This window comes from Anomaloglossus baeobatrachus, chromosome 10 (assembly GCF_048569485.1).
Source record: "Anomaloglossus baeobatrachus isolate aAnoBae1 chromosome 10, aAnoBae1.hap1, whole genome shotgun sequence".
Lineage (NCBI taxonomy): Eukaryota > Metazoa > Chordata > Amphibia > Anura > Aromobatidae > Anomaloglossus > Anomaloglossus baeobatrachus.
In genome coordinates, this window is record NC_134362.1 from 165,864,169 (window position 1) to 165,890,790 (window position 26,622).

General features: G+C 47.1%; 1 protein-coding gene across 1 annotated transcript in view; it reads left to right on the forward strand.

The window, feature by feature from the left end:
• LOC142254385 (5-hydroxytryptamine receptor 3C-like) overlaps positions 1–26,622 on the forward strand; it is a 54,290-nt gene that overhangs the window by 12,835 nt on the left and 14,833 nt on the right. Inside the window, exons 3-6 of the mRNA XM_075325428.1 lie at positions 1,536–1,579; positions 9,265–9,437; positions 14,528–14,682; positions 20,471–20,678. Of these exons, the coding sequence (XP_075181543.1) occupies positions 1,536–1,579; positions 9,265–9,437; positions 14,528–14,682; positions 20,471–20,678 (580 nt within the window). The remainder of the gene's footprint in view (positions 1–1,535; positions 1,580–9,264; positions 9,438–14,527; positions 14,683–20,470; positions 20,679–26,622) is intronic.

Genomic DNA, 26,622 nt, shown 5'->3' on the forward strand with positions numbered 1-26,622 from the left:
AGTATGTGCTGGATTTTATGACACTACTTTCTAAAATTGAAAGTTTATTTGAATTACAAAAAGGGTAGTCTGTTTACCGTAGAGTCTAAAAGAATTTGCCTTATAGCTGGTTGATGGGCTTAGTTGCGTCTGTGAGCGAAATACTCTGCTTCTATACCCTTGGAACTCCAAATTAATAAGATTTATTTTACAAGCGAGTGGAGAAATCAATACAGCACACACCATCTATGGTGTACTGAAAGTTTCTGCTTTATTACATCATGTGACCAGCTTACCATATTTTTCGGATTATACGACACACTTTTCCTCCCAAAAATTTGGGAGGAAAGTGAGGGGTGCATCTTAAAATCCAAGTATAGCTTACCAGGCGGGACTGTCTGTGCAGCTCTGTTTGTAGGCAGGCGGCTGGGTGTGTGCGGGCGGCCAGAAGCCTATTGGTGCCGGCAGCCTCTCTGTCCTGGCTGCCTCTCTGTGCGGGCGGATGGGTGGGTGGCTGTGCGGACTGCGGTGGCTGTGTGGCGAGTGTCCCAGTCTGTCCGCGGTCCTGGTTTCAAATGATGGCAATGGAAGCCAGCGTGTGCGCAGATGGAGCTCTTGAATGAGAGCTCCATCTGCACAAGCACCGCTCCGGGAGTTAGTGTGTGCACAAATGGAGCTCTTGGATGAGAGCTCCATCTGCGCACGCGCTGCTCCAGGCGCCATCATTTGAAGCGGGACTGCGGACAGACTTGGACACTCACCGCACCGGCCTGCTCCACCAGTGACTCGCCGCTTCCGCTGTCACTGATCCGCCGCTGCCACCACTCACCCACTGCTGCCGCTGTCACTAACCCGCTGCTGACTCCACGGACCCGCCGCCGCTGCTAGCACAGCCTCTGCTTCCTGTAACCCCGCTCCAGCACCGCTGCGACCCCCCCTCCAGTAAAACAACACCAGAGTATAAGACGGACACCATTTTAATTTTATTTTTTTACCTTTTTTTATCTCTAAATTTGGGGTGCGTCTTATGAAACTAAAAATACAGTATATAGTACCTCAAACAAAGAAATTACCATGTCCCAATAACAGCCGCAGGAGTGTGCGTAGAAATGTGAAACTTCCCGGCTCATCAGTGGTATCTGAGCCATATGTCATCATTCACTTATAAGACAATAAGGTTTCTACACAATACAAAATGGCTTGTATTCTCTCACACGTCTATTGAAATATCCGCTAAAAACCCCTCCCATCTCTGCAAATAGCAAATCTGTGTTCATATATTCTAAGTGCTGTTAATTTGTATTTATTAGGCATCATTTAGACATACGGTCTGTTTTATATCATGTCTGTTTAGCACCTCACGCCATACTTCTGGGGATATATCTGGTTTAGAAGCAAGTTTAAAAGAGACATACAATATGTTTAAAAAATTCACAAAAATGATTTTCCTGCTTATCTAACTATGTTAACATCCACTTTTTTTATTGCAGTTTTGGGACAATGACTTTATATCATGGGATGATAAACAGTTTTGTGGTATTCAGAATCTTTTTTAGGAAAAGGAAAAGTTTTGGAGGCCAGACATCTACATATATGAAAAGTAAGGGTTGTTTTTTTTTTACATTTTTTCTTTCTCTCTGTTCTCAACTAGGAACAAAGACATAACTATTAGGAGACATTAAGTTGGCACAAGCCAAACAATTAAGTTCCTTCAGCCTACACTGTGACAGCACAGCTTTCTTACAGTACAAACTTATTGTTGAGAGGCCAATGTAGAGGTCCAGTCAACCACTTATTTGTGATATTTCTAGACATGTAATATGGAATGTAAACTCTACAATGGGACATAATATATGAGTTTTAACATATAATTAAATTAATTTATGGGGTTGTCTGGTGAAAACAAATTATCCCCGATGATAGAACAGGTGATAACTTGTTGGTCCGACTATTAAGTCCACCGATCAGCAGGACAAGACACTTCTTTACCCATTAGAATGGAGCACAGTGCACATGCTCAACTACTGCTCCATTCATTCCCTATAGGGGTGGCGGGCACTGTGCTTTACTTTTTCTGGCTTCCCCATAGAGAATGAATGGAGTGGTGTTTAGCAGAGATGAGCGGACCCATAGAAGTTCAGTTCGTCGGGTTCAGCCAGAGTTTAGATAAAGTTCGATTTGGGACCCCTGACTTAACCTGAACCCTAATAGAAGTCACTAATTGGGCATTTCGGGTCTCCACCCACATGCAGCCATCCATAAACAGATCACTTTTGGGAGCGAGCTGGCAGGGTTTTTCCATTTTTTGGGGGGGATTCACACTACATCCGAGCATAGTGTTGTTACCCCCAGTGTGAGCCGTTCAAACACTTCAAGTGGCTCACACTGGGATGAGCACCGAGCGTACCCGAGCACAGCTACCAGATTGGTCCAGCCCCCAGCAGTCAAATAGGGGATAACTTGTTTTCACTGGACAACCCATTTAACCCCTTAATGACTTCTGACTATACTATGTAGTAGGGATTTGAGGTTCTTTTTGCCTGATGTACTGATGAAGAGAGCAGAGTACTCCTGAAACGCATAGACCTGTGATGAAAATAAAAGGCATTAATTAAACATACAGTTGCGGACTGGTGAATAGCGTGGCATCCAAACCGGACTTCTTCGTCCTATCTATCTATCGTCATACTATGTCCGTCATAAATTGTTTCCCTGCGTTTGATGCGGGCTCACACGTTGAGCCTGCATCTTTCCCTGCAGATGATGGCTGCATTATTCAGCCTTCATCTGCATCTAACAGCCACAGGTGGAGCTGAGCTCAGCCCACAGCTGTTAAGCTGTTATATACCTCTTTAAATTTCTGACAATGGCATTTAACATGATCCATCATGGGCTCTCCCCGCTACGAAATCACAGGACACTGATGTGTTGTTATGATAGCCAAGGGTCAGCTGAAGAAATTTTTTAAAAACAGACAGGGAAATGTTTTACCTCACAAAAAGATTAATCTATAATGCCATGTTGTAATGTCTTTATACACTTTAGCCTCCTCCGCTGCTCAGGGAGCTGTGGTATGATCAGACCATGTCCCTGTATGGTCAGACACGGCCATTACACAACACATAGTAGGGGCACCTATATAAGATTATCTCAGCACAGGAACATTTTAAACACATTCAATTTCAATTGCGGAAATATTATTATTCCAAGATCTATTGGTTAATATGAACTGTAAAATTAATTTTGTTTAGGCGAAAACCCCTTTAAGGGATTAAAAGGCCTGCTCCCACGTAGAGTACACTCTTTTTTTACGTCTTTTTCTGCACCAAAATCCATCATAAGGAATCTGCTTATTTCATACATTATCTCCCTTTTTTGGTATGTTTTTGTGCAGATGGTAAGCAGTTTTTTGTATGTTTTTTTTTAATGGTTATAGTTGGGATTCTGCACTTAAAAACACAATTGCGTTTTTTATACATTCGTATTGTTCAGGATACCCATAGAAGACAATAGGAAAGACAGTTGACACGCCCTACTGGGGCCTGGGAGCATTCGTTACCGGGCCTGCTCTGTTTCTGCTTGGAGGATGTCACAGCGACAGAGCCCGGCTCCGTAACCCCGGCGGTGTCGTTAAAATGAATGACGTGGGGGAAATATTTACAGGGAATATGAGTTTGTGACACCACCTATGGTATGCGGCAAGATAGGTGCCGCTGCTGCTATTCAGTTCCCTTGGGGTCGGTGGTGACGCAGCTGAGTTGGTATAGCTCTTCACAGGTAGAGCTGGGCCCCAGGCTGTTGATGGTGAATGTTGGGAGTAGTAGTAGTCTTTAAAAGGGACAGCACGGGGCTGGCGAAGCCGATAAAGAATTCAGTGGTACAACTGAGGCTTCAGTCAGATCCCCAATCCACTAGTGGCGGGAACCTGGCACAGGAGGAGCAGCCACAAGGAGGAGTCAGGAGCCAACACAACAGTTAGGAGTTCTCCAGCAGGAGGGAATGGAAGTGGATGTGTCTTACTGGTGCTCCAGTGGGACATAGGAGTTGTTCTTGCGGTTGCCGAGATGAGAGCTTGATTGTTCCCTTGGAACCAGCGCCAGTGTCCGCAGATCCTTTTTGTGGGTGGCTTTCCTGCCTTGTCCCTTTGTCTTATGTTGCCATCTTTTCACTGGATGTGTGTGGATGTGGCTTCGGTACTTGCAGTAACTTGCCGAGATGAGGGCTTGATTGCTCCCTTGCAACCGGCGCCACGCAGGGTGCAGGACCCTAGGGAAGATCACACTTCAAGTTGGTTTTCCAGAATCTGCTAGGATGGGTAGGTTGCAAGCTTCCTCGGCCACACAGAGCCTGAAAGCACAGTGCCACATATGATCCGGGGCCTTAGACTGAATCAGGCCCTATTGCGGAACCGCGGCACCTGCAAATAGGGACAAGAATACTACTCGAGATGAACCGGGATCCCCAAGTAGCTTCAAGCCACAGGAATCCAATACACAGGCCGCTAGGAGGAGGGGGCCAATCGAGCATCACACTGCACTGACCTCTAAAGGAATCCGGGTTCAACGGGGCCCACCACAGTGAGTGACCAGTACTACCCAGGCACAAAGAGTGAGTAAAGACACCTGGAACCGCAGCATGTGACTCAGACTCTTATTACCGGTGCTGCTGCCTGGCGCCTGGGCGCCAAAGGCCTTTGCCATCACTACCCCCCTCATCATCCTTCCCGGGGCCCGCTCCACCTGTGGGGAGCAATACCATGTTCGGCTTCTATTACCATCCACCCCAGAGGACAGCGACAGCAGCGGCGGCTAATCCCTGGCCACGTACCACAGGTGGCGTCACGACTATCTTCCTACTACATTCCCCATCATCCTCCCTCCTCATTGGTGCACACCTCAGAGCACAAAGCCGGGCAGGCCACCGCGACATCCCAGACTACCACATCGGCCTGGCGATGAGTAAAGCAGGTACGAGACCCATTCCTGACTACCCCCTGCCCCCTGGGTGCAACAATTCCAAGACACAGGGGGTTGCAGTCCCAAGTTCTTTTACTCACAGTTTGAGATGCTGCCCTCGGAGCACTGACACCTGCTGTGATGGGGCTTCAGATGATCCCGGGTAGCTCGGAGGCCAAACCGATGTTCCCTTCCCTGGTTGTCTTCCTGCGCTGGCTTCTCCCTCCTTCCCCATGTTTCACACACAGAGCCCTGAGCCAGTGTCTGCAGATCCTTTTTGTGGGTGATCTTAAAGGGAACCCATCATGTAAAAACATCTTTGGACCAAACGTTATTGAAAAAAAAAGAGCTGAGAATACAGTAGGTTTGTTGTAAAATATTTTGTATAAGTTGTCATTTTAATTCCTGCTTACTCATGGCTTAGGAGTCCAGTGGGCGGAGCCGCGGAGCAGATATTGTTACCAGCCTTTCCTGTAAAAATATTTCGATATACAATAGCTGTCAATCTGCTTACTTTACTTGAAACATGTATACTTGAAAAACTGATGATATACTTTATGTTCCCTGCATAGCTTAATGGGAATTTATCACCTCTATTATTTTTTACTATTTATCCAGTTACTAAACTATATCATTCACTACATTGTTTAGATTTTGTTTTTATTTTCTGGCTGTAGATTTTTTTTCTGTTCAGTTTCTATGTAAGGCCAGGGCCACACGGGGACTACTGTGATCCTCATGTCGCGGGCGGAGGAGGGGACGCCGCGCTCTCCCTACTGCTCGGGTCCGGCTGCCGCTGCGGCTGCTGCGGCCTGCTGCTGCCGCTGCTCGGTGGCTCGAGCGATGGGCCGGATCCCGGGGACTCGAGCGGCGCTCCTCGCCCGTGAGTGAAAGGGGGTTTGGGTGTGGGGATAGTTTATTGTCCGTGACGCCACCCACGGTTGTGGTGATTAGGTGTACACCACCGCTGCTCTGGCTGGGGATCCCGGGAGTGATGGTATGGAGCAGCCAGTTGTTGTGTTGCCCCTCCGTGGGTAGGGGTTGGTGATCCCGGGGCCCAGTGATGGGGTTGGATGGTGGACAGGTGTGTATGGGGCCTGGAGGTGCAGGGGCGCAGGGGCAGCGCTGTGCCGCACGGCACGGAGGTACTCACTCAGCCAGTAAACACGACACAGTTCTCGGTAAACAAACGGCTGGTTGGACGGGTCCCTCAGACGGTTGCGCTGCTGATATTCCCTGCAGTTGACGGTCTCTTCCCTGCACCTATGTGTTGTTGTTTGGTAGCGATGGGTTCCCACCGGTAACCCGCTCCCCAGCTTAGATATGAGCCGGAGGAGCTCCACTCTTGCCCGCAGGCGCTGGCCCTGGGAAACTGGTGCCTTGGCGGTGGCGGTGTCTCCCCTTAACGGTCGGACTGTTGCCTTCAAACGGGACTTGGTTGTTGGGAGACAGACGTCCCCTTCACTGATGGATTTGGCAAATTCGGCGACTCCTAGCCTTGCCGGGATCCGAAAAGCCCCTGCCCTGGTGCTGACTAATCTTCGTATACCGCTCCGGTACCGCCAGGTCACCACCCGTCCACGGTCCTTTCGGCAACCTCCAATCAGTCTCGCCTGCAGACGGTCACCGCCATCTGCCAACCTTGCTGTCTCAGTCCGGGGCACACACCCGGACTAACTTCAGGCTTCTTTCTGTCACTTTCTCTGTTACTTTTCCTTTAGCTCCTCTACCACTTCCTCTCACTTTGAACTTCCACTTCTATCTTTTCTCCTTCACTTCCCTAGCTTCACTCTACTCTAGCCCTCAGCTAGACTTCAACTCTGTTCTTCCTCCTGTCCAAACTCTATCTGCCTGGTTCCTCCCGCCTCCAGGGCTGTGAACTCCTTGGTGGGTGGAGCCAACCGCCTGGCCCACCCTCTGGTGTGGACATCAGCCTTTAGAGGAAGGCAACAAGGATTTGTGTTTTGAGCTAGTGTGTACCTGCAGGGAATGTGGGGTGCGTGTGGTGTTGTGACCTGTGACCCCTGGCTTGCCCAGGGCGTCACACTCACATGACACTCGGCTCACACTGGCAGCACAGCAGGAGCCGAGTGTCATGCGAGTGTCCCTGCAACTGAGGTCCGATCATGCGATTGGACCACAGCTGCGGGTGGCGGGCCGGCACTGAGGAGGGGAGGGCCAGCGCTGAAGAGGGGAGGGTTAGGCGCTGAGGAGGGGGGGGGGAGAGATTTATCTCTCTCTATCCTCCATTGCCGGCTATTGCCATTCTCGCCCTGCACTCGCATTACACCGGTGTAATGCGAGTGCAGTGCGATTTTTCTCTCGACCCATAGACTTGAATGGTGCGAGAGAAACAAGGATCGCATTACACCCGCAGCATGCTGCAACTGTTTACTTGGTCCGGTTAGAGCTGAGAAAATAATCGCTCATGGGTGCTGGCACATAGGGTAATATTGGTCTGAGTGGAATGCGATGTTTTATCGCATTCCACTCACTCAGATTTTCTTGCCGTGTGGCTTAGGCCTAACACCTCTTTTTTCCGCTGCCAGGGCAGGGTGTTTGGTAGTTTTCACCTTGATATGACGCAATGCCTCCACCAGAATCTTGCTAGGAGCTCCAGAGGAATGCAGAAGGGTCTTTGTCTTTTACTAGGGGTCAACTCGGGAAACCCCTACCCATGCTCCATACCTACTCACAATAACTGAGGTTAGAAATATTAACAGGTTTATTTGCAGGAGGATGAGAACCAGAAATTGCAAAGAGAAATAGCAAGTAACAGTGAACAACCGGTAATGAATATTATACAGTATTCTACAGGGGTGCTTTGCAATAGACCTGAAGGTTAGGGGTAATGCTTCCTCTTTAACCTACAACACACTCTCAGCTGCCTAACTACAATTTACCTACTAACAGCTGCAGCCTTCGCAAATGACACAGTTCCAAATTGGGGACCCAGTTGCCGCTGATGTTGGCGCTCTTGCTGTATGTTGGTGCACTTAAGGTAATGAAGGCAATATTCCCCCAGGGCTGGTCCTATATAAACTCCTAATTAGTTCAATCAAAAGTCTTCTTTAGCAAGGCCTTGTAATTTGCATCAGCCCAGTTCTCAGACTATAGAACTACAAGTCCCAGGTACAGTCCCTTATGAGTAACTTTAGTTCACTTTTCCAGTAGTAAAACTACAAGTCTGTTCTCTCATACTATCCCACACTGGAGCTTCCGGATCCAATGGCTTGGAGAGGATGGGGACATCAGGCAAAATCCTTCTTCTGAGTTGGAAACCCGGAGGACAGCAGTTCCTATCCATAGTATGTCCTGAAGCTACAGACATCATTCTCTTGTCACACAGAGCCGCAGCTTCACCCCGGCAAGATGGATGAACCTCCTCACACCCCACAGTCCAAACCCTGCCTCCCTTCTTCTTCCCCATGTTCCACCAATCCATCTTAGTCTCTTCTGCTGCTCCCCCTTCCCCAAATTTGCAAGGTACCTTGAGAATTGTAGTTTTCTGCAGTTCAAAGAAAAAGAAGCAGCATCCGTAGAGGTGAATGTGGGTGGAACTCTAGCTCCCAAAGCTGGTGCCACATCTATATATTATTATGGGGTTGGCCCCTCTTGATTAGGCTTCTGTTAACAGCCTTTTTTTCCAGCACCAACTTGGACCCTAATAATGCATAATCTTAAAATGTCTGTAAACTTCTATACAAGTAAAATATATCTTTGTACCGTGTTAGCCAGTAGAGATAAAAAAAATTGTTTAAAAGAACAGAGAGTCCTCAGTGGTTGATACCTTTTAATGGCTAACTGAAAAGATGGTAATAATTTGAGTAGTCTCGAAAGCTTGCAATTATTACCATCTTTTCAGTTAGCCATTAAAAGGTATCAACCACTGAGGACTCTCTGTTCTTGTAAACTTCTATAGGAGATAGTTATGGGCGTGCTCTGTGACCTGTGCAGAGGTCATTGGAAGGTGGAGAAGGTGAGCTGTATCCATCACCTATTGTGAATAGTGTGATCTTGTGTTATCTAACGAGATGTATCTGTCTGTGATGATAATGGAAAGCCTGATGAAAACTCATCTCTACAGAACAGGAATTATGTGTCAGTCTAATACGTGTTATCCTATTAATATATTTTAATATATTTAAAGAATTTCTTAAGATTTTTCTTGTTTTTCTTGGCTCCTGACGTTCATTTTCTACTTTAGTGGATTTTGAATACTTTTTAAAAATTCCGTTCGAATCTATAGTTTTTAAATGCTAGAGACAAACTCTCAGATTTATATATTCTTTTTTTAGTCATTATGTAACTCTACATTTTATTTCTCTAGTACTGAAATCGATGATAAATCTCAACCCGTTATCTGCAACTTACTGATGTACGATGGAACGGTGGTTGATTTCAAATTGCTGAGACTAGTCACTTCTTGTGATATAGACATTTACAAATTTCCCTTTGACAAACAGACATGTAATATATCTCTTGGTTCCTATATTTACCCAGGTTTGTGACATTAATAAATTTAAATTTGATGATAAACATGCTTTATATTGCAGAAGATCACATAGGTCCTCATCTAGTAGAATCATATGGCATTAAAAAAAGGATAAGATGAGGATAATACTGTCCAATAAATAAAATGGTGACACTGCTTCCAGGTCTGCTCATTAAATCTTATGAATATTCACTGCTTCACCCGCCCACCCTCTGTGACAGCATCTTTGATTGGTTGCAGTCAGACTGCGCCCCATCCCTCTGTGCCGGCATCCCATGTGTGATTTGTTGCCCTCACACTAGCAGTCTCAGTCCCCGAAGTGGAGTGTAAAAATAAACAAATAATAGGAAAAAGTGGCCTAGAGTCCCCTGTATTTTGATGTCTACTCATATAAAAGTAGACAGCCTCCAGCTGTGTGCTTCACCTTGGCTGTGTATCAAAATATGAGGAACCTCACGCAGCTTTTTTTTAAATTATTTTAAATAACTAATTAAAAATAACGGCGTGGAGTCCCCCCAATTTTGATACCAAGTCAAGATAAAACAGACAGCTAAAGGCTGGTATTCTCAGAAATTTCCAAATCCAAATCTGCTTCTCCTGGCAGTAAAAAAGAAGAGAAAATGCATCAATAGCGCATTGCATGTTTGGTGTGTTTTTCTGCCTGGAGAAGCAGATTTGGTGCAGAAATTTTTGCAACCAAATACTGTACTCAACATGTGCATACAGTCTAATCTATTAATCCAGAGGTGAGTTCAATGAATTCACCTGAGGTGAGTTTGACTCGCCCCAGGGCTATGGGGTACTTGGTCCCGGGCCGTATATTTACTGGGACAGTGCACTGGGTGGTCATTGCCCGGTTCCGTGACAATGGGGCTCGCTTGAAAGGGATTATGTACAAGTGAATAATAATAAAGTTTTTGTCGTGACGCCACTTGCGGGTTTCGGCAATTTGGATGGAGCTGCCGCTGCACAGTCTCTCAACACTGGGGCTGATGTTAATAGCAGCCTGGATGTTGGGCCCTCCGCAAGTAGGGCCAGGTTCCAGGGGGTAGGTGATGGAGTTATACACGGAAAGAAGATAGGCCACACAAGGGATTGCAGTGTAACTGGTTTCTTTACTCACAGCGTTGTTATGGATTGCAACCCAAAGTCCTCACCACTGGTCCCCTTAGTCCCAGTGCCGGTGTGGTAACCTGGTGGCTTCTTTCTCCTACACCTGTCTCTGGTTGGTGGGTCCCCATGGCTTAGAGCATCTGGGGGTCCCCTCCTGGTAGTCTTTCAGTCTTTAGTCCGTACGGCAGGCAGTTTGAACTCTGTAGGGTCGGTGTTTTTTTCCGGTCCCTTTGTCTGCAGTCACTGCTGGTGCCCCGGACTTTACGGTCGGTGAGGTCTTGGATGGTCCCCTACACATGCAGATTTTATCAGGTCTGCCTGGAGCGTTTGCCTGACCTAGGGCTCTTTACCCAGTCAGTGCTATGGTTCCGAGAGTACTCCACCGTACTCCTTCAGCAACCACACTCCTGCACCTGACAGATCACTGTTACACTCTCCCATCAGTGCGGTTACTTCTGTCTCCTTTCACTTCCACTTACTTACTGTCTGACCCCTCCTCCCTGGTTTCCTGGTTTTTGTCTAGTGGACTGGCTCCACCTCTAGGTGGCCATCCATTGGGTCCAACCCTTACCTGTCACCAGTCCTTAGGGAAGGGAAAACAGGGAATATATATGTGTTTTGGTGTTACCGGCACTGGTCTTCTGGGTCCCTGGGGGTAGGCCCTGCATCTTTGAGAGGATAAAGCTCCTTGTAGCTCTTGATGGCTTCAGGGGCACTACAAGTTCACCTGAGGTTACAACTGAGGTACCATGGGAACTGCCAAATATGACCTCAGGAACTCACTGGTGTCACAGCTCTCACACCTGCGACTCAGTCGGTGTGTCCCAGACGCCGCAGTGATCGGTCATATTTTCTAATGTGAGCGCACAGTGCAATCTCAAGATGTAGCAGTGACGGGATCATCGTGGGACGTCATGGTGTGGATTACTTCGCACCTGCAAGGGTGTTTGGGGGTTAATAAATCTGAAAAAGAGTGTGTTTTTTTTATAAAGGATTTTTCTTTGTGTTTTGCATTTATCACTTTTTACTTACACGATTAGTAATGGGGGTTCTCATAGACCTCTACTCATTATTAATCCAGGGCTTTGTGGCAGCTGTATTTTTTGACAAATCACAGTATTACCCTGATTACCACCACTCCAGGACAATGTGGATGAGTAAAATAAAGTGCCAGCATTTGCGCATCTAATGAATTCACCAGTTCTGGGGTGGCAGCCGGCTGCTATTTTTAGGCTGGGTAGGGCCCAATAACCCTGGGCCTCCCCAGATTGAGCATATCAGCCCCCATCTGCCTGCTTTATCATGACTGGATATTAAAATTAGGGGTAACCTCACTTTTTATTATTATTTATTTATTTAAATAATTTAAAAAAGCCACAGAGGGTCCCTCGTATTTTGACACACAGCCAGGAAAAGCACACAGCTGTGACTGCAGCCTCCAGCTGTCTGCTTTATCTGCTCTGGGTATCAAAATACAGGGGACCGTATGCCTTATTTCCAATTATTTATTTATTTTTACAATCCACTTTGGGAACCCAGACATCTAGTATGAGGGCAACCAATCACAGACATCAGAATAGAGACTGGGGGTGCAGTCTGACTGGAAACAATAACAGACACTATCACAGAGGGTGGGTGGGTAAATCAGTGAATATTCATAAGATTTATTGAGTGAACCAAGAAACACTGTGATAGCCACTCAGAAACTCAGTAAATATAATTAAAATGCTTTAATCCCCATTTTGCTATCTTTTGTAGCCCCTTAGCCATTTCTACCACCATTTTTTAGCACTTAATTTCGGGTCCTGATAAACTTATATGGGGTTCAGTGTCCTGGCTCAAGATCAGGCCACGTTCTGTCTTGAATCAGACTTTTCTTTCTTAAGTCTGGCTGGACCCACCTAACCCAAACATCTGCAGGATCGCCCTTCTCTAAACCCTATCTATCAATTCAGTCCAGAGTTCTACATTGCAGCTATAGAAAGAATTAGGCAACCACAGCCAAAGTTCTTTTGAAATCACTGGGAAAAGTCACAGAACTGTTATTTCCCTATATGTGAGAATAGTTTTAAGAGAAGGGGCCATAGCAATAAACCTATTAATTCCTTTGCCATCCCTTTAATTTAGAATTATTACTAACATTTATGGTAGGGCAGTGAAGGGCTCCATGAGGAAGGCTATGTTGGTTAACGGTTTGGCCCCCAATGTCTACTGTTGGGGACAAAAATAATGTTAGAATTAAGTTTATTCCTTTGTTCCTTGGAAGATAAGCATTACCAGAAGTTTTGGCAGTTCACTTATTTATCTGTCCTATTAATATAAGCATATGTGTTAAGCTGATCCAAACATTAATGTTGTCAAAATCAAAGAGAAGAGTTGTCAGACAAGTTGTCTCTTTGGAAAATGCTGTTTATCAGCAGTTATAGGGTCCTTCTGCATGTAAATGCCATTAAAATCCTGCCCAGCTGATTACTGAAAGTGCAGCTACTGGGAGAAAATTACATTTCCTCCAGGAAGCTGCTGGCTTTCAGTCATTGGGGCTTTCACAAATTGGCTGCAGTCAACTCTCATTATTCTGTGAGTATCCACCAGAACTTTGAGTGACAGCTAGCTCTACAGTGCCAGGTGTTATGATCCGGTAAACGTGGTAGATTACAAAAAACTCCCATTGGTGAAAAAACACCAAGAAAACAGGAGTAGTTGGAACCTGGGCTGACTGCAATCTCCTAACTATCAGACCACACTAGTAGCTGTGGAGCGTTCCTAAAAACCTAGACACCACGTCACAGCTAGAGACACTAGCTACACCTCACAGCTAGAAATGAGGAAATCTACCTTGCCTCAGAGAAGTCCCCAAAGAAGTAGATAGCCTCTCCACACATAAAGATTACGGTGGCGTAGGAAAACACAGTACACAGATAGGAAAAATAGATTCAGCAAAGGCGAGGCCCAACTAACTTGATACAAATAAAATGAAAGGAAACTGATTGTGGTCAGTGCAAAAATCCCTATAGAAAAATACCAAACTCCTGATAGTAAAAATGGCCCTGGAGGTCAAACGACCTCACCCCTACTATATCAGGTACTCCTGTAAATAATGGGAAAACAAAATACCAAAAACACAAAAATACAGAAGAGCAAATAATCAAGTTAAACAGGGAGAAAATCCCTTTTCCTGCAAGAGAGCTAGCAAAGGGGGAACCCCCATGCTCACAACACAAAAGAAACCAAACTTAACCTGCAAGAAAAAAGATGCAAAACAAGGAAAACAACCACCCTAAGGTGTGAACCAGGAATCAAGGAAAAAACTGACAACATATCTGCAGAAGTCTTGCTCAGGAAAATAGGGATGGACAGAACTCCAAGCCAAGAACAGAGACAGAGGAATATACAATTATAATCGGCGCCAGCAAGGCAAAAAGTGCTCTACTATATAGACCTGACTTGTCTGCAATAGGACTTCCCTAATTCCCAATTAACGCCGACATCTGTCTGAGTCACAGGCTCAGATTCAGCTCCACTACCATTCCTTGCCACCAGAGGGAGCTTCAAAACAGCACCCACACAGACGACATTCACAACAGCCAGGATGTGCTCACATCCACTGTTCACAGTACAATGAGCAGTACTGAGTGCAGCATCCTTAGCACTGTTCCCCATGTCTTAAAGCCAGTGGCTCCTGGAAGGAAAGAAGTTCATTTTCTCCCAGTAGCCGTAATCTCAGTAAGACTGCCAGTCAACCAAGGAATCTGTAAAGCGTTTTCCAAGATGACCAGTTCCCTTTCACTTTCCTGCAGAAAACGCATCTAGATATTTGTGCAAAATTGTATCTATATTTTGTATTGAATATTCTAAGTTTCCAACCCCTGCTACAAGCAATATTCCACCCAATCTGACCTTACTGAAATAAGTCTTTGGTAATCTTATAATGCTGCTGCAATGTCACCACCTTGTCATGAATAAAACACATTTCATTTCTTTCCAGCTTCTGAAATCAAATTCAAATCAGCTTCTACAGACACCTATAATCTTTCCATAAATAACTATGATAGCAAAGGTGCCTGGGAACTACTAAACGTCACTGCGGTCGAAGATAATTATACAATGGGAATAAAAGTATATAGCAGACTTGTATTTATGGTAAGTAATAAACTCATTAGGGCTCGTGCACATGATCATATTTTCGGTCCGACTGCGATTTGACAAATCAGTGGACCAATATTATTCTGTGGGGTCGTGCACAAATCTGAGTTTTTCCTGAGACCGAGTCGATCCAATAAAAACAATTGCGGCATGTCTGAGTTGCCTCCAATTGGATAACACTTGGCCATGCAAGTCAATGGGTTTGCCAAAAAAATCAGATGACATCCAAGAGCAGTCCTGGACAAACACAATGAAAAAGATGGGGAACAAATATTTTTTTCCCATCTTCTACACATCTGAGAAAATCGGATCCCACTCTGCTCATAGTCTGATCAAACGCTTTAAAGAGTTTAACCCCTTCACGACCTTGGACGGATCTATCCGTCATAGATCGTGTCCCGTTAAGCCCCGCCCCCTGCCGCGGGCAGGCGGCGTGGATCGGCACACATATCAGCTGTTTTCAACAGCTGACATGTGTGCCTGCTAGCCGCGGGTGGAATCGCTTCCACCCGCGGCCATTAACCCCTTAAATCTTGCTGCCAAAGTCTGGCAGCAAGATTTAAATGCGCGCGGCCATGTTTGTTACTTACCGCCGCCCCCACCGGAAGTCACGTGTGTTATCACGTGACTATCGGTGGTTGCCATCGTAGCACAGGGTCATGTGATGACGCCTGCTGCTATGATCTTTCACTTTCATTTTCCCTCGGCCGAGAGCAGAGGGAAAACCAAAGTGAGTGAATCTGCTGATTACAGCGGTATTGCTGTGATCAGCAGATAGCGATCAGCGATCGGATTGCTGATTGCTATAGCCCCCTAGGGGGACTAGTAAAATAAAAAAAAAAAGTAAAAAAAAAAGTTTTAAAAAATAAAAAAAAAAACAAAAAACCTAAAAGTTCAAATCACCCTCCTTTCCCCCCATTGAAAATTAAAGGGTTAAAAAATAAATAAATATACACATATTTGGTATCGCCGCGTTCAGAAATGCCCGATCTATCAAAATATAAAATCAATTATTCTGATTGGTAAACGGCGTAGTGGCAAAAAAATTCCAAACGCCAAAATTACGTTTTTTGGTCGCCGCAAGTTTTGCGCAAAATGCAATAACAGGCGATCAAAACGTAGCATCTGCGCAAAAATGGTACCATTATAAACGTCAGCTCGAGACGCAAAAAATAAGCCATCACTGAGCCATTGATCCCAAAAAATAAGAACTCTACGTGTTTTGGAAAATGGCGCAAAACGTGCGCCACTTTTATTGGACAAACTTGTGAATTTTTTTTAACCCCTTAGATACAAGTAAACCTATACATGTTTGGTGTCTACAAACTCGCACCGACCTGAGGCATCACACCCAGACATCAGTTTTACCATATAGTGAACACCGTGAATAAAATATCCCAAAAACTATTGTACGATCCCACTTTTTTTGCAATTTTTCCGCACTTGGAATTTTTTTGCCGTTTTCCAGTACACTATATGGTAAAACTTATGATTTCATTTAAAAGTACAACTCGTCCCGCAAAAAACAAGCCCTCATATGGCAAGATTGACGGAATAATAAAAAAGTTACGGCTCTTGGAAGAAAAGGAGCAAAAAACAAAAACGCAAAAACGGAAAGTGCCCGGGGGCTGAAGGGGTTAACCAGAGTGTGATTAGCATAATCTGACCGATTTTCTCAGATGAGAGAAATTATGGTCATGTGACCCTAGCCTTAAATCACATTGCGAACACAATACGATTACTGTAGTAAAAAGGTTTGGGCACCCCCAGTCAAAATTACTGTTCTTGTGAACTGTTAGGGTATGCGCACGTTGCTTTTTACCTGCTTTTTACCTGCTTTTTTGCTGCTTTTTCTTCTGCGCTGTTTAATGCCAAAATGGATGTGTTCTTCTATTCAAGCAAAGTCTATGGGAATTTGGGTTTCTTGTTCTCACTATGTTGTTCAAAATGCTGACTTTTTGTGGCAGAACTTTGGTCAAAAACTCAGCTTTTCAAAGAAGCAACATGTCAATTGTTTTTGCCATTTGGGTTTTGCACTGCAAAGCTGAGTTTTTGACCAAAGTTCTGCCACAAAAAGGCAGCATTTTGAACAACATAGTGTGAACAAGAAACCCAAATTCCCATAGACTATGCTTGAATAGAAGAACACATCCATTTTGGCATTAAACAGCGCAGAAGAAAAAGCAGCAAAAAAGCAGGTAAAAAGCAACGTGCGCACATACCCTTAAGCAAGTTGAAGATAAAAATGATCTCTAAAAGGCATAAAGTTAATGATGACACAACTTTATATTTTACTCAACATTTTTTTTTAATCTTTTACATTTTATTTTTAAATTAATAAAAAAGGAAAATGGTCCGATGCAAAAGTTTTTGCACTCTGCATTGTTAGTGCCCAGTAGCACCCCTTTTGGCAAGGCTTGTAAACGCTTTTTGTAGCTAGCCAAGAGTCTTTCAATTCTTGTTTGAAGGACTTTCTTCCATTCTTCTTTGGAAAAGTATTCCAGTTCTATAAGATGCCCGGCTCATCTTATATGCACTGCTCTTCTTTGGAAAAGTCTTCCAGTTCTGTAAGATTCCTGGCTCATCTTACATCCACTGCTCTTCTTTGGAAAAGTCTTCCAGTTCTGTGAGATTCCTGGCTTGTTTTCCAGTTCTGTGAGATTCCTGGCTCGTCTTACATGCACTGCTCTTTTGAAGTCTAGCCATGGATTTTCAATGATGTTCAGATCAGGGGACTGTGAGAACCATTGTAAAACCTCCAGCTTGCGCCTTTTGAGGTTTGTATGTTGTATGTTGTGGTTCAGCTTTTTTACAGATGGTGTTATGTTTGCATCAAGAATTTGTTGAAATTTCATTGAATCCTTTTTTCTATCGTCCTGTAAAATGTTCCCCGTGCCATTGGCTGCAACACAAGCCCAAAGCATGATTGATCCACCCCCATGCTTAATGGTTGGTGAGATGTTTTTTTCCTGAAATTCTGTGCCTTTTTTTCTCCACACATACCTTTGATCATTCTGGCCAAAGAGTTCTATTTTAACCTCCTCGATCCACAAGACTTGTTTCCAGAATGAATTAGGCTTTGTTTAGTTAATGTTTTGCATACTTCTGACACTGAATTTTATGGTGAGGATGCAGGAGAGGTTTTCTTCTGATGACTGTTCTATGAAGGTCATATTTATGCAAGTGTTTCTGAACAGTAGAACAATGTGCCACAACTCCAGAGTCTGCTAAATCTTCCTGAAGGTCTTTTGCAGTCAGGTGGAGGGTCCGATTTGCCTCTTTAGCAATCCTATGAGCAGCTTTGACAGAACTATTGCTTAGTTTTCCACACCTTATCTTGACCTCCACTGTTCCTGTTAACTGCCATTTCTTAATTACATATTGAACTGAGGAAAGCGCAACTTAAAAACGATTTGCTATCTTCTTATAGCTTTCTTCTGCTTTGTGGGTCTCCAACATTTTTATTTTCAGAGTGCTAGGCAGCTGCTTAGAAGAACCCATGGCTGCTGTTTTTTGGCACAAGGTTAGAGGAGGCTGGGTTTTTATAAAGCTGTGATATTTGTGTGGCGCCCTGGACAAGTCAGGGGCCACAGGTAACAACACACACACACCCCCACCCCCAGCAGTTTCACAGCAGACATCCCCAGTGAAACTTGATTCCTTTCCTCGGGCTCAGACTGACACACCAGGTGGGCGGAGTCAGGAGATGGAGACGCCCACCCAGGAGTTAGCTGGCCTGAAGCAGGAAACAAGCCCAGTCAAGTCCTAGGAGAGGAAGAGAGAGGAGGTCTGCAGAGAGGCAGATGCAGACTGGGGCCTAGGATTGGAGCCTAGGGCCCTCATGCAGCAGAGAGTCAAGCAGACGGTAGTGGCCGTCTGCAGGGAGCCGGGGAGACAGTTGGTGGAACCGTAGGTAGCCGGGGCTGGGTGGTGGCCCACCGGTACCGAACCGGGGAGCCAGCTGGAAGCCGGAGCGCAGGAAGAGCGTGCACGGAGGTGGAAGAAAGGACTTACACCACCAAACTGGGTCAGGGGAGAAACAACAACCGCAGCTGTCTGTGGGTACCCGTCCATCTAGCCGAGTGTTTTACCAAGGCCTGTGTCGTGATTACTGGCTGAGTGAGTACCCCGTGCCGTGCGGCACAGCGCTGCCCCTGCGACCTTGCACCTTGCCAGGCCCCGCAAACCGCCTGCCATCATCCCCAGCTTCCCCATCACCGGGCCCCGGGACAACCAACCCCCTACCCACGGAGAGGAGGACTAACATCTAGCTGCTCCATACCATCACTCCCGGGATCCCCGTCCAGAGCAGCGGTGGTGTTCCAATCTCACCACAACCGTGGGTGGCGTCACGGACAATATCCCCAAAACCAAAACCAATCCCCTTTTACTGTGGAGCCTGGGATCCCAGACCGGGTCACGCCACCATGATATCCACAGAAGTGACCTCGTGGCCCGAATCTGAGTACCCCTGGTCCCCGGGCGACACATTTGCATCACCTGGCCTTTTCTAAAGATGTTAGTGAGCAAGCCATATCCCTAACATGCTTCTTCTTATAGCCTTCTACTTCTTTGTGGTCCTTAATGATTTTCATTTTCAGCTGCTTAGATGTACCCATGGCTGCTCTTTTTTATATTCTTTTGCACAAGGTTAGAGGATTCTGGGTTTTTGTAAAGCTGTAAAATTTGCAATACTTGGTGTCACTAAGAGATTTTTGAAAGTACATTAGGCCGCCTTCATTGCCAGTTGCAGCTGGATTCTTCTTTGTCAAAAAGAAGGATGGGGATATATGGCCGTGCTTGAACTTCCGGGAGCTCAACCAAATAACAGTTTTGGATCCTTAGCCTCTTCCACTCATTCCTGACCTTTTTAGTCAGATTGCCAGTGCTAAATGGTTCTCTAACTTGACCTTAGGGGGGGGCCTATAATCTGATCGAGGTCAAACAAGGGGATGAGTGGAAAATGGTCTTTAATACTCTGACAGGGCATTTCAAAAACTTGGTGATGCCTTTTTTGGCTTACCAACACACCTGCTGTATTCCAACACTTTGTTAATGATGTTTTTACTCATCTTTTGGGGAAGTCTGTCATCATTTACCTAGATGATATTCTAATATAATCATGGGATTATGGGTCTCATCATGCCAGACAGGTACTACAAATTCTCAGAAAGAACAAATTGTATGCTAAATTTGAGAAGTGTGTATTCACCATACAGGAACTTCCTTTTTTGGGGTATATTATTTCTGCAGCAGGTTTTTGGATGGATCCCACTAAATTACAGGCTATGTTAAAAAGTCACACCACAGCAACCCATGATGTCTGATACCGGCGGCACCCCACAGATACCCTTGAGAAAGTCAAATTGTCTGACGAAACATTGAGTTACTGTCTGTCATCCTCTTATGCCGGAATAATAAAATTACCGGATTTCTCACTCCAAGTGATGATGTCTTCACAGTATTCCATGGTGTTCACCTGTATGCAACCACATTATTTTAGTTCTTAATCTTTTTGCACCTTAAAAAGTTTAAATTATTTCTCAGCTGAATTTTACAGGTTATGGGAGACATTAAATGTAGAAAGTTCTGAAATGAATTTTTTTGGAATATTTTTTTTTTACATCACAAAAACCTGACATTTTAACAGGGCTGTGTAGACTTTTTATTTCCATTGTAAATAGGTTCCTAGATTGTCTACAGTAGTATGCCCACAAATACACACTCATATGTTGTATTATAAGGTATATTCTTGTACTAATTCATTGTTTGCTAAATAAACTAGATCCAAATACAAAGAATTCCGCAAAATTGCATTGTGAGCTTCATCTTGCCGATATGCTTCATGGTGTTGCTGGATATTGCGAGTATGTTCATCGAAATGCCGAAAGATGACCGTCTGGGCTTTAAGATCAGCATTGTGCTTGGATTCTCAGTGCTTCTCGTGATCCTGAATGACATTCTGCCTTTATCAGCTACGCCACCAGTATTAGGTAAGACATAATATCTGCAAATAATAATTTGGCATTACAGACCTTGCCACACTTTATATGCTTTTGTGTCCTTCCTTCAATGAGGCACTATATTCTTCCAAGGATGAGTCATTAATTTGTTAAAGCATACTTGTGTAGAGCCAACTTTTTGCAGGATGGCTAGTAAAGCAAATGGTATGGCAGTTGATGTGACTTTTTATGGTGACATTTCTAGGTTCCTCGATACAATGCTATTAGTGATGGGCAAGCATGCTTGGTTGAGCATCTGGGTGCTTGAGACTTTCAATACTCTATTGTATTCTGGTAGTTGGGTGGCATTTTCCAGTCTGCACCCCAAATGTTTCACAGCTTTTTTCAGATAATAAACATGCACAGATTACCTGCCAATCATGGTAATGCCGTAGCCATGTTGACAATGTTCTTAGCCTCATTTAGTGTAGGGCAAGCTGCTGGAGAAGGGATAGTGTATTAGAGGCATGTAGCCAGTGATTCTAACCTTACAGACCTTGCTGCTGAAACGTAAACAATCTATTCTATTCTCTAGCAATATCGCTCTTTGCTGCATTTAGTGTAGTGCAAGCTGCTAGGGAAGTGACAGTGTATTAGAGCCTTGTACGCAGGGATTCTAGCCTTGGAAACCTGCTGCCTAAAAGAATTATTTTATTCTCTAATAATACCACTTTTAAGGGTGCTTTACACGTTGCGACATCGCTTGCGATTGCTAGCGATGTCGAGCGCGATAGCACCCGCCCCTGTCGTACGTGCGACATTTGGTGCTCGCTGCCGTAGCAAACATTATCGCTACAGCAGCGTCAAACGCACATACCTTGTCAGCGACGTCGTTGTGACCTCAAAGGGGAGGTGCGTTCGGCGTCATTGCGATGTCACTGCGGCGTCACTAAGCGGCCGGCCAATAGAAGTGGAGGGGCGGAGATGAGCGGGACGTAACATCAAGCCCACCTCCTTCCTTCCGCATTGCCGGTGGACGCAGGTAAGGAGATGTTCGTCGTTCCTGCGGTGTCACACACCGTGATGTGTGATGCCGCAGGAACGACGAACAACATCGTACCTGTGGCAGCAAAGATAATAAGGAAATGAGCGACGTGGTAACGATCACCGTTTTTGAACAATTTTTCTATCATTGATCGTTGCTCATAGGTTTTACATGCTGTGATGTCGCTAACGGCGCCGGATGTGCGTCACTAACGACGTGACCCCGACGATATATCGTTACCGATGTCGCAACGTGTAAAGCCCCCTTTAGTTTGCAATTAATGTCGAGTCAGTTTCTGTAGTAGGGATAGTGTATTAGAAACCCGAAGACAAGGATTTTAGCCTTACAGACCGTGTTGCTGCTGCTGTTACGTAAAAAATGTATTCTCTAATAATATCGCTCTTAGCAGCATTTAGTGTACAGCAAGCTGCTGCAGTACGGTTAGTGTATTAGAGGCCAGTAAGTAGAGAATCTAGCGTTACAGACTGTGCTGGTGCATAAAAAATGTATTCTATTCTCTATTAATACCACTTTTAGCTGTGTATATGTGACGCCCTGGCGCCGCCAGGTGGTCACACACCAAATAGGCCCCCACACAACACCTTCCCTCACAGATTACACCAGGCCAACAAAACCTTAGTCACCCCCCCCAGGGTAGGACAGGCACACCAGTGGGTGGGACCAGGTGGATGGAGAACGCCCACCTAAGGGTCTAGAGAACACGGGGCGGGAAAAGAGTGAGTTGAAGTTTGAGTCAGTTTAAGTCTAGTTCAAGTGAGAAGCAAGAGGAGAGGAGAAAAGTGCAAGTGACGTCAGAAAGGAAAGGCGTCGGGGTTGGAGCCCCAGCGTGCTGGCTAGGAGGCAGACGGTGGTCCGTGTCTGTCAGAAGAAGGGAAGATGGCTGCCGGAGATCCAAGGTGGACCGGGACAGGGTAGGAGCCCGACGGTACCGACACCGGAGAACCGACCCGGAAACCATGCACAAAGGGGGTACCTGGACCCTGAAGCAGAGTCCGTAACCACCGGCTTTGTTAATTGACCATTTGAGGACAGGATTACAGGTCCTGTCCCACCCAAAGTCCCAAAAAGCAGACAACAGCCCACCCCGGGGGATAGGGCATCCGCCAGGGCCCGTTAGATCCCAAGGGTCAGCGTCTGAGGGTAAGGCTCCCATCCGTAGTTCTGGGAGCGGACTCCCGAGTTCCACACCGAGAAGTCCAAAGAGAACTCAAGTAGTGCAGAGGAAAGTGACACAGACCATCACCCCGGGTGAGGGACCAGAATACACCCGGCCGCGGCGGCCGGCCACCGACACCTTGGTTTACCAATGGACTCGTGTGACTTCTTTTTTCTGTGAGTAAACTAACATCCCCCAGTCTGACCGGGCGCGCCGGCCCCTGCAAGCCACCATCCTCAGCACAGAGACACTGGGCCCTGGGGCATCCATCCCTACCCACGGAGGGGTTAATATCCAGCTGCTATCCCATCGCCCCCGGGTGCTCCCCAACAGCAGCAGTGGTGCTACATCTCACCACACACCGTGGGTGGCGTCACAAAGTACCTACGGCAATCCCCGTACATAAATGTCCCCCTTTTATTCGAAGTGTCCGCATGACCCCCGGGTCTGGAAGACCCCTCGAGCCACACTGCGGGTCCGGATCCAAGCACACCTCGAAACTTGGAGTCACGAACAGGATTGTGACCCATCCACCTACCTGGTGGAAGTGCACCTTGTTCTGGACTGTCAGCTGTGCTCCGCTGCAAAAATCTTGAAAAGCCGCCATTTTGCCGCCATTTTTGGGCGCGAAAAACGAAAACCCAGCGTCTTCTTCCTCGAGAAAGAGGAAGAGGAAGCCTCGCCCCCTGGGAACACGGGCGGAAGTGACTCCAAAAAAACCCCCAGTAAGACGCGCTGAGAGACTGCTCCTGAAAAACCAAGGGGGAGGACGGAAGCTGTGGCATGTGATCCAAGGAGATAAGAAGCAGGGACACCAGAACTCTGCCATCTTCTGTTCCTGGACACCACCAAGAGAGGATGTCTCACCCGACCGGCAACCCGACAATGAAGGAGCCTGCTCCTGAGACTGCTGACTGGGTGGAAACCCAGACCGCATGGATGTGCCATAAAATCCAGGCCCAGGCCAACTCCCTGCTGGCAAGATGGACGGCCGAGATGAGGGACCTGGCTGCAGCCGTTCGGGCACGCGAAGAGGAGATGGCCTCGGAGGAGCGGGTAAGCGACCCACGCCCCTATGTTCCACCAGAACCGGCCCAACCGGCTGAGAAGCTCGGTCTGCCCCCATCCACCACGTCGCCTCGCTCGCCGCTCGCACCTGTAGCTAGCGCCCCAATCGGTCACCTGCCCCGAACTACGAACCTGTTGCATCTACCTGTGAGGATCCGGCAACGGGGATCTCGGGCCACGAGCAAGCCTCCTCTCCGGCACCCGTACCAACCCAGCACCAGACCGAAGCCCAGAAGACATCCCCTCCGGCCCCGAGCCCGGCCGCGCCTAAGATGACATCACCCCCGGCCCCGAGGATGGCCGCGCAGATGACGACACCGGCCCGGCAGCTTGCCTGGCCGCATCAGAGGCAGAGCTGACCCGGAAGTCAGCTGCAGCAGCGACCCAGACTACCGAACTGTATCCGGTCCCGGCTGTGGGACAGCCAGGATACACCTGCAGGGGAGCAGAGCAGGCTAATGTGGAGCGGAGCCACCAGCCGAGAATGGAGCCAGTAGTAGCCAGCAGTGAGGGCATCCGCGTGAGCCAAGCTCCCGAGCAGGGGGAGGAGCCCAAAGACCGCACTCTGTACTGGGAGCTGCAGCAGAGGCAGCTCAAGAAAGAGATAGCTGCCCGGGAGAAAAGGAAGGCAGAGGTGTTGTCCCGGACATATCAAGAGAAAGACCACCTCCGGCAAGCCACCTTCCGGGTGCGGGGCCCGACTTACCTTGGGCAGGTCCGCTATTTTAACCCCAAAAAGGATGGAGGTTCATTTATGAGCCGGACATGGATGCGGAAATCTTTGTGTCCCGGAGGGATGTAGCCCCTCACCTGCCCACAGGACACCCGGACCGAGACCTGGAACCCGAAGAAATGGTCTCGTACACCCGACACTGTGGAGAGAGGGGGTTGTTCGCCCTGGATGTGAAGAAGTGGGTGAAGGTGGATGGGCAGCTGTGGCTCCACCCCCCTCCATCATCTCCAGCTACAAAGAGGGAGTAAGGTAGCCATTTCCCGGCTACCCCAGTTGTTCACTCCCCCTTATAAAGAGATTCTTCAGTTTCAAAAAAATGGACCATGGGCGAGAACTTGTAGGCCAACCCAAAAACTATTGGGCCTTGTAAATACCTTCCCTAATATCTTGTTGTGCACAGCACGGCCTCTGGAGAGGCTGGTTGGAGGAAGAGCCTGCGGTGGAGTAGGCCGAGGCCCAGTCACTATTGCAATTGGTGACTAACCTCCAGGCCAGGGGTCCCCGGACTATGGGGCCCTTGACAAGGACAGCTGGGCAAGGAACTTTTTACCCGGCCCGTGTGGGCGTCACCCGGAACTGTTCTTGGACTTTGGGTAAGGGGTGTCCACCAGTTTTAGAGGTCGCACCAGGGAACAGGTTGTTTTGGGTGGCGGGTGCAACAGGGAATGTATTTCTGTTTCGGTTTTTGCAACGTTTAAGAAAAGTGCCTCCCATAAAGGGAAGAAATGTCCAAATGTTTGAATGTTTATTATGTTTTAAATGTTACCCCTTTTCTACCAACAGTTGCAGTTAAAATAAACGCCGGTGGTCGGACAGCCCATGGATGGTCTGTATTAAACCAAGGGGGAATGTGATGTTTTGGCACTGCCAGATGGTCACACACCAAATAGGCCCCCGCACAACACCTTCCCTCACAGGGTTACACCAAGCCAACAAAACCCTAGTCACCCCCCCAGGGTAGGACAGGCACACCAGTGGGCGGGAACAGGTGGATGGAGAACCCCCACCTAGGGGTCTAGAGAACACGGGGCGGGAAAAGAGTGAGTTGAAGTTGAAGTTTGAGTCAGTTCAAGTCTAGTTCAAGTGAGGAGCAAGAGGAGAGGAGAAAAGTGCAAGTGAAGTCAGAAAGGAAAGGCGTCGGGGTTGGAGCCCCGGCGTTCTGACTAGGTGGCAGACGGTGGTCCGTGTCTGTCAGGAGACGGGAAGACGGCTGCCGGAGATCCGAGGTGGACCGGGACAAGGTAGGAGCCCGCCGGTACCGACACCGGAGAACCGACCCAGAAACCGTGCAGAGAGGGGGTACCTGGACCCTGAAGCAGAGTCCAGAACCACCGGCTTTGTTAATTGATCAGTTGAGGACAGGATTACAGGTTCTGTCCCACCCAAAGTTCCAAAAAGCAGACATCAGCCTACCGCGGGGGATAGGGCATCCGCCAGGGCCCGTTAGATCCCAAGGATCAGCGTCTGAGGGCAAGGCTGCCATCCATAGTTCTGGGAGCGGACTCCCAAGTTCCACACCGAGAAGTCCAAAGAGAACTAAAGTAGTGCAGAGGAAAGTGACACAGACCATCACCCCGGGTGAGGGACCAGAATACATCTGGCCGCAGCGGCCGGCCACTGACTCCTTGGTTTACCAATGGACTCGTGTGATTTCTTTTTTCTGTGAGTAAACTAACATCCCCCGGTCTGACCGGGTGCGCCGGCCCCTGCAAGCCACCAACCTCAGCACAGAGACACTGGGCCCTGGGGCATCCATCCCTACCCATGGAGGGGTTAACATCCAGCTGCTATCCCATCGAGCCTGGGTGCTCCCCAACAGCAGCGGTGGTGCTACATCTCACCACACACCGTGGGTGGCATCACAAAGTGCCTACGGCAATCCCCGTACATAAACGTCCCCCTTTTATTCGAAGTGTCCGTGCAACACCCGGGTCCGGAAGATCCCTCGAGCCACACTGCGGGTCCGGATCTG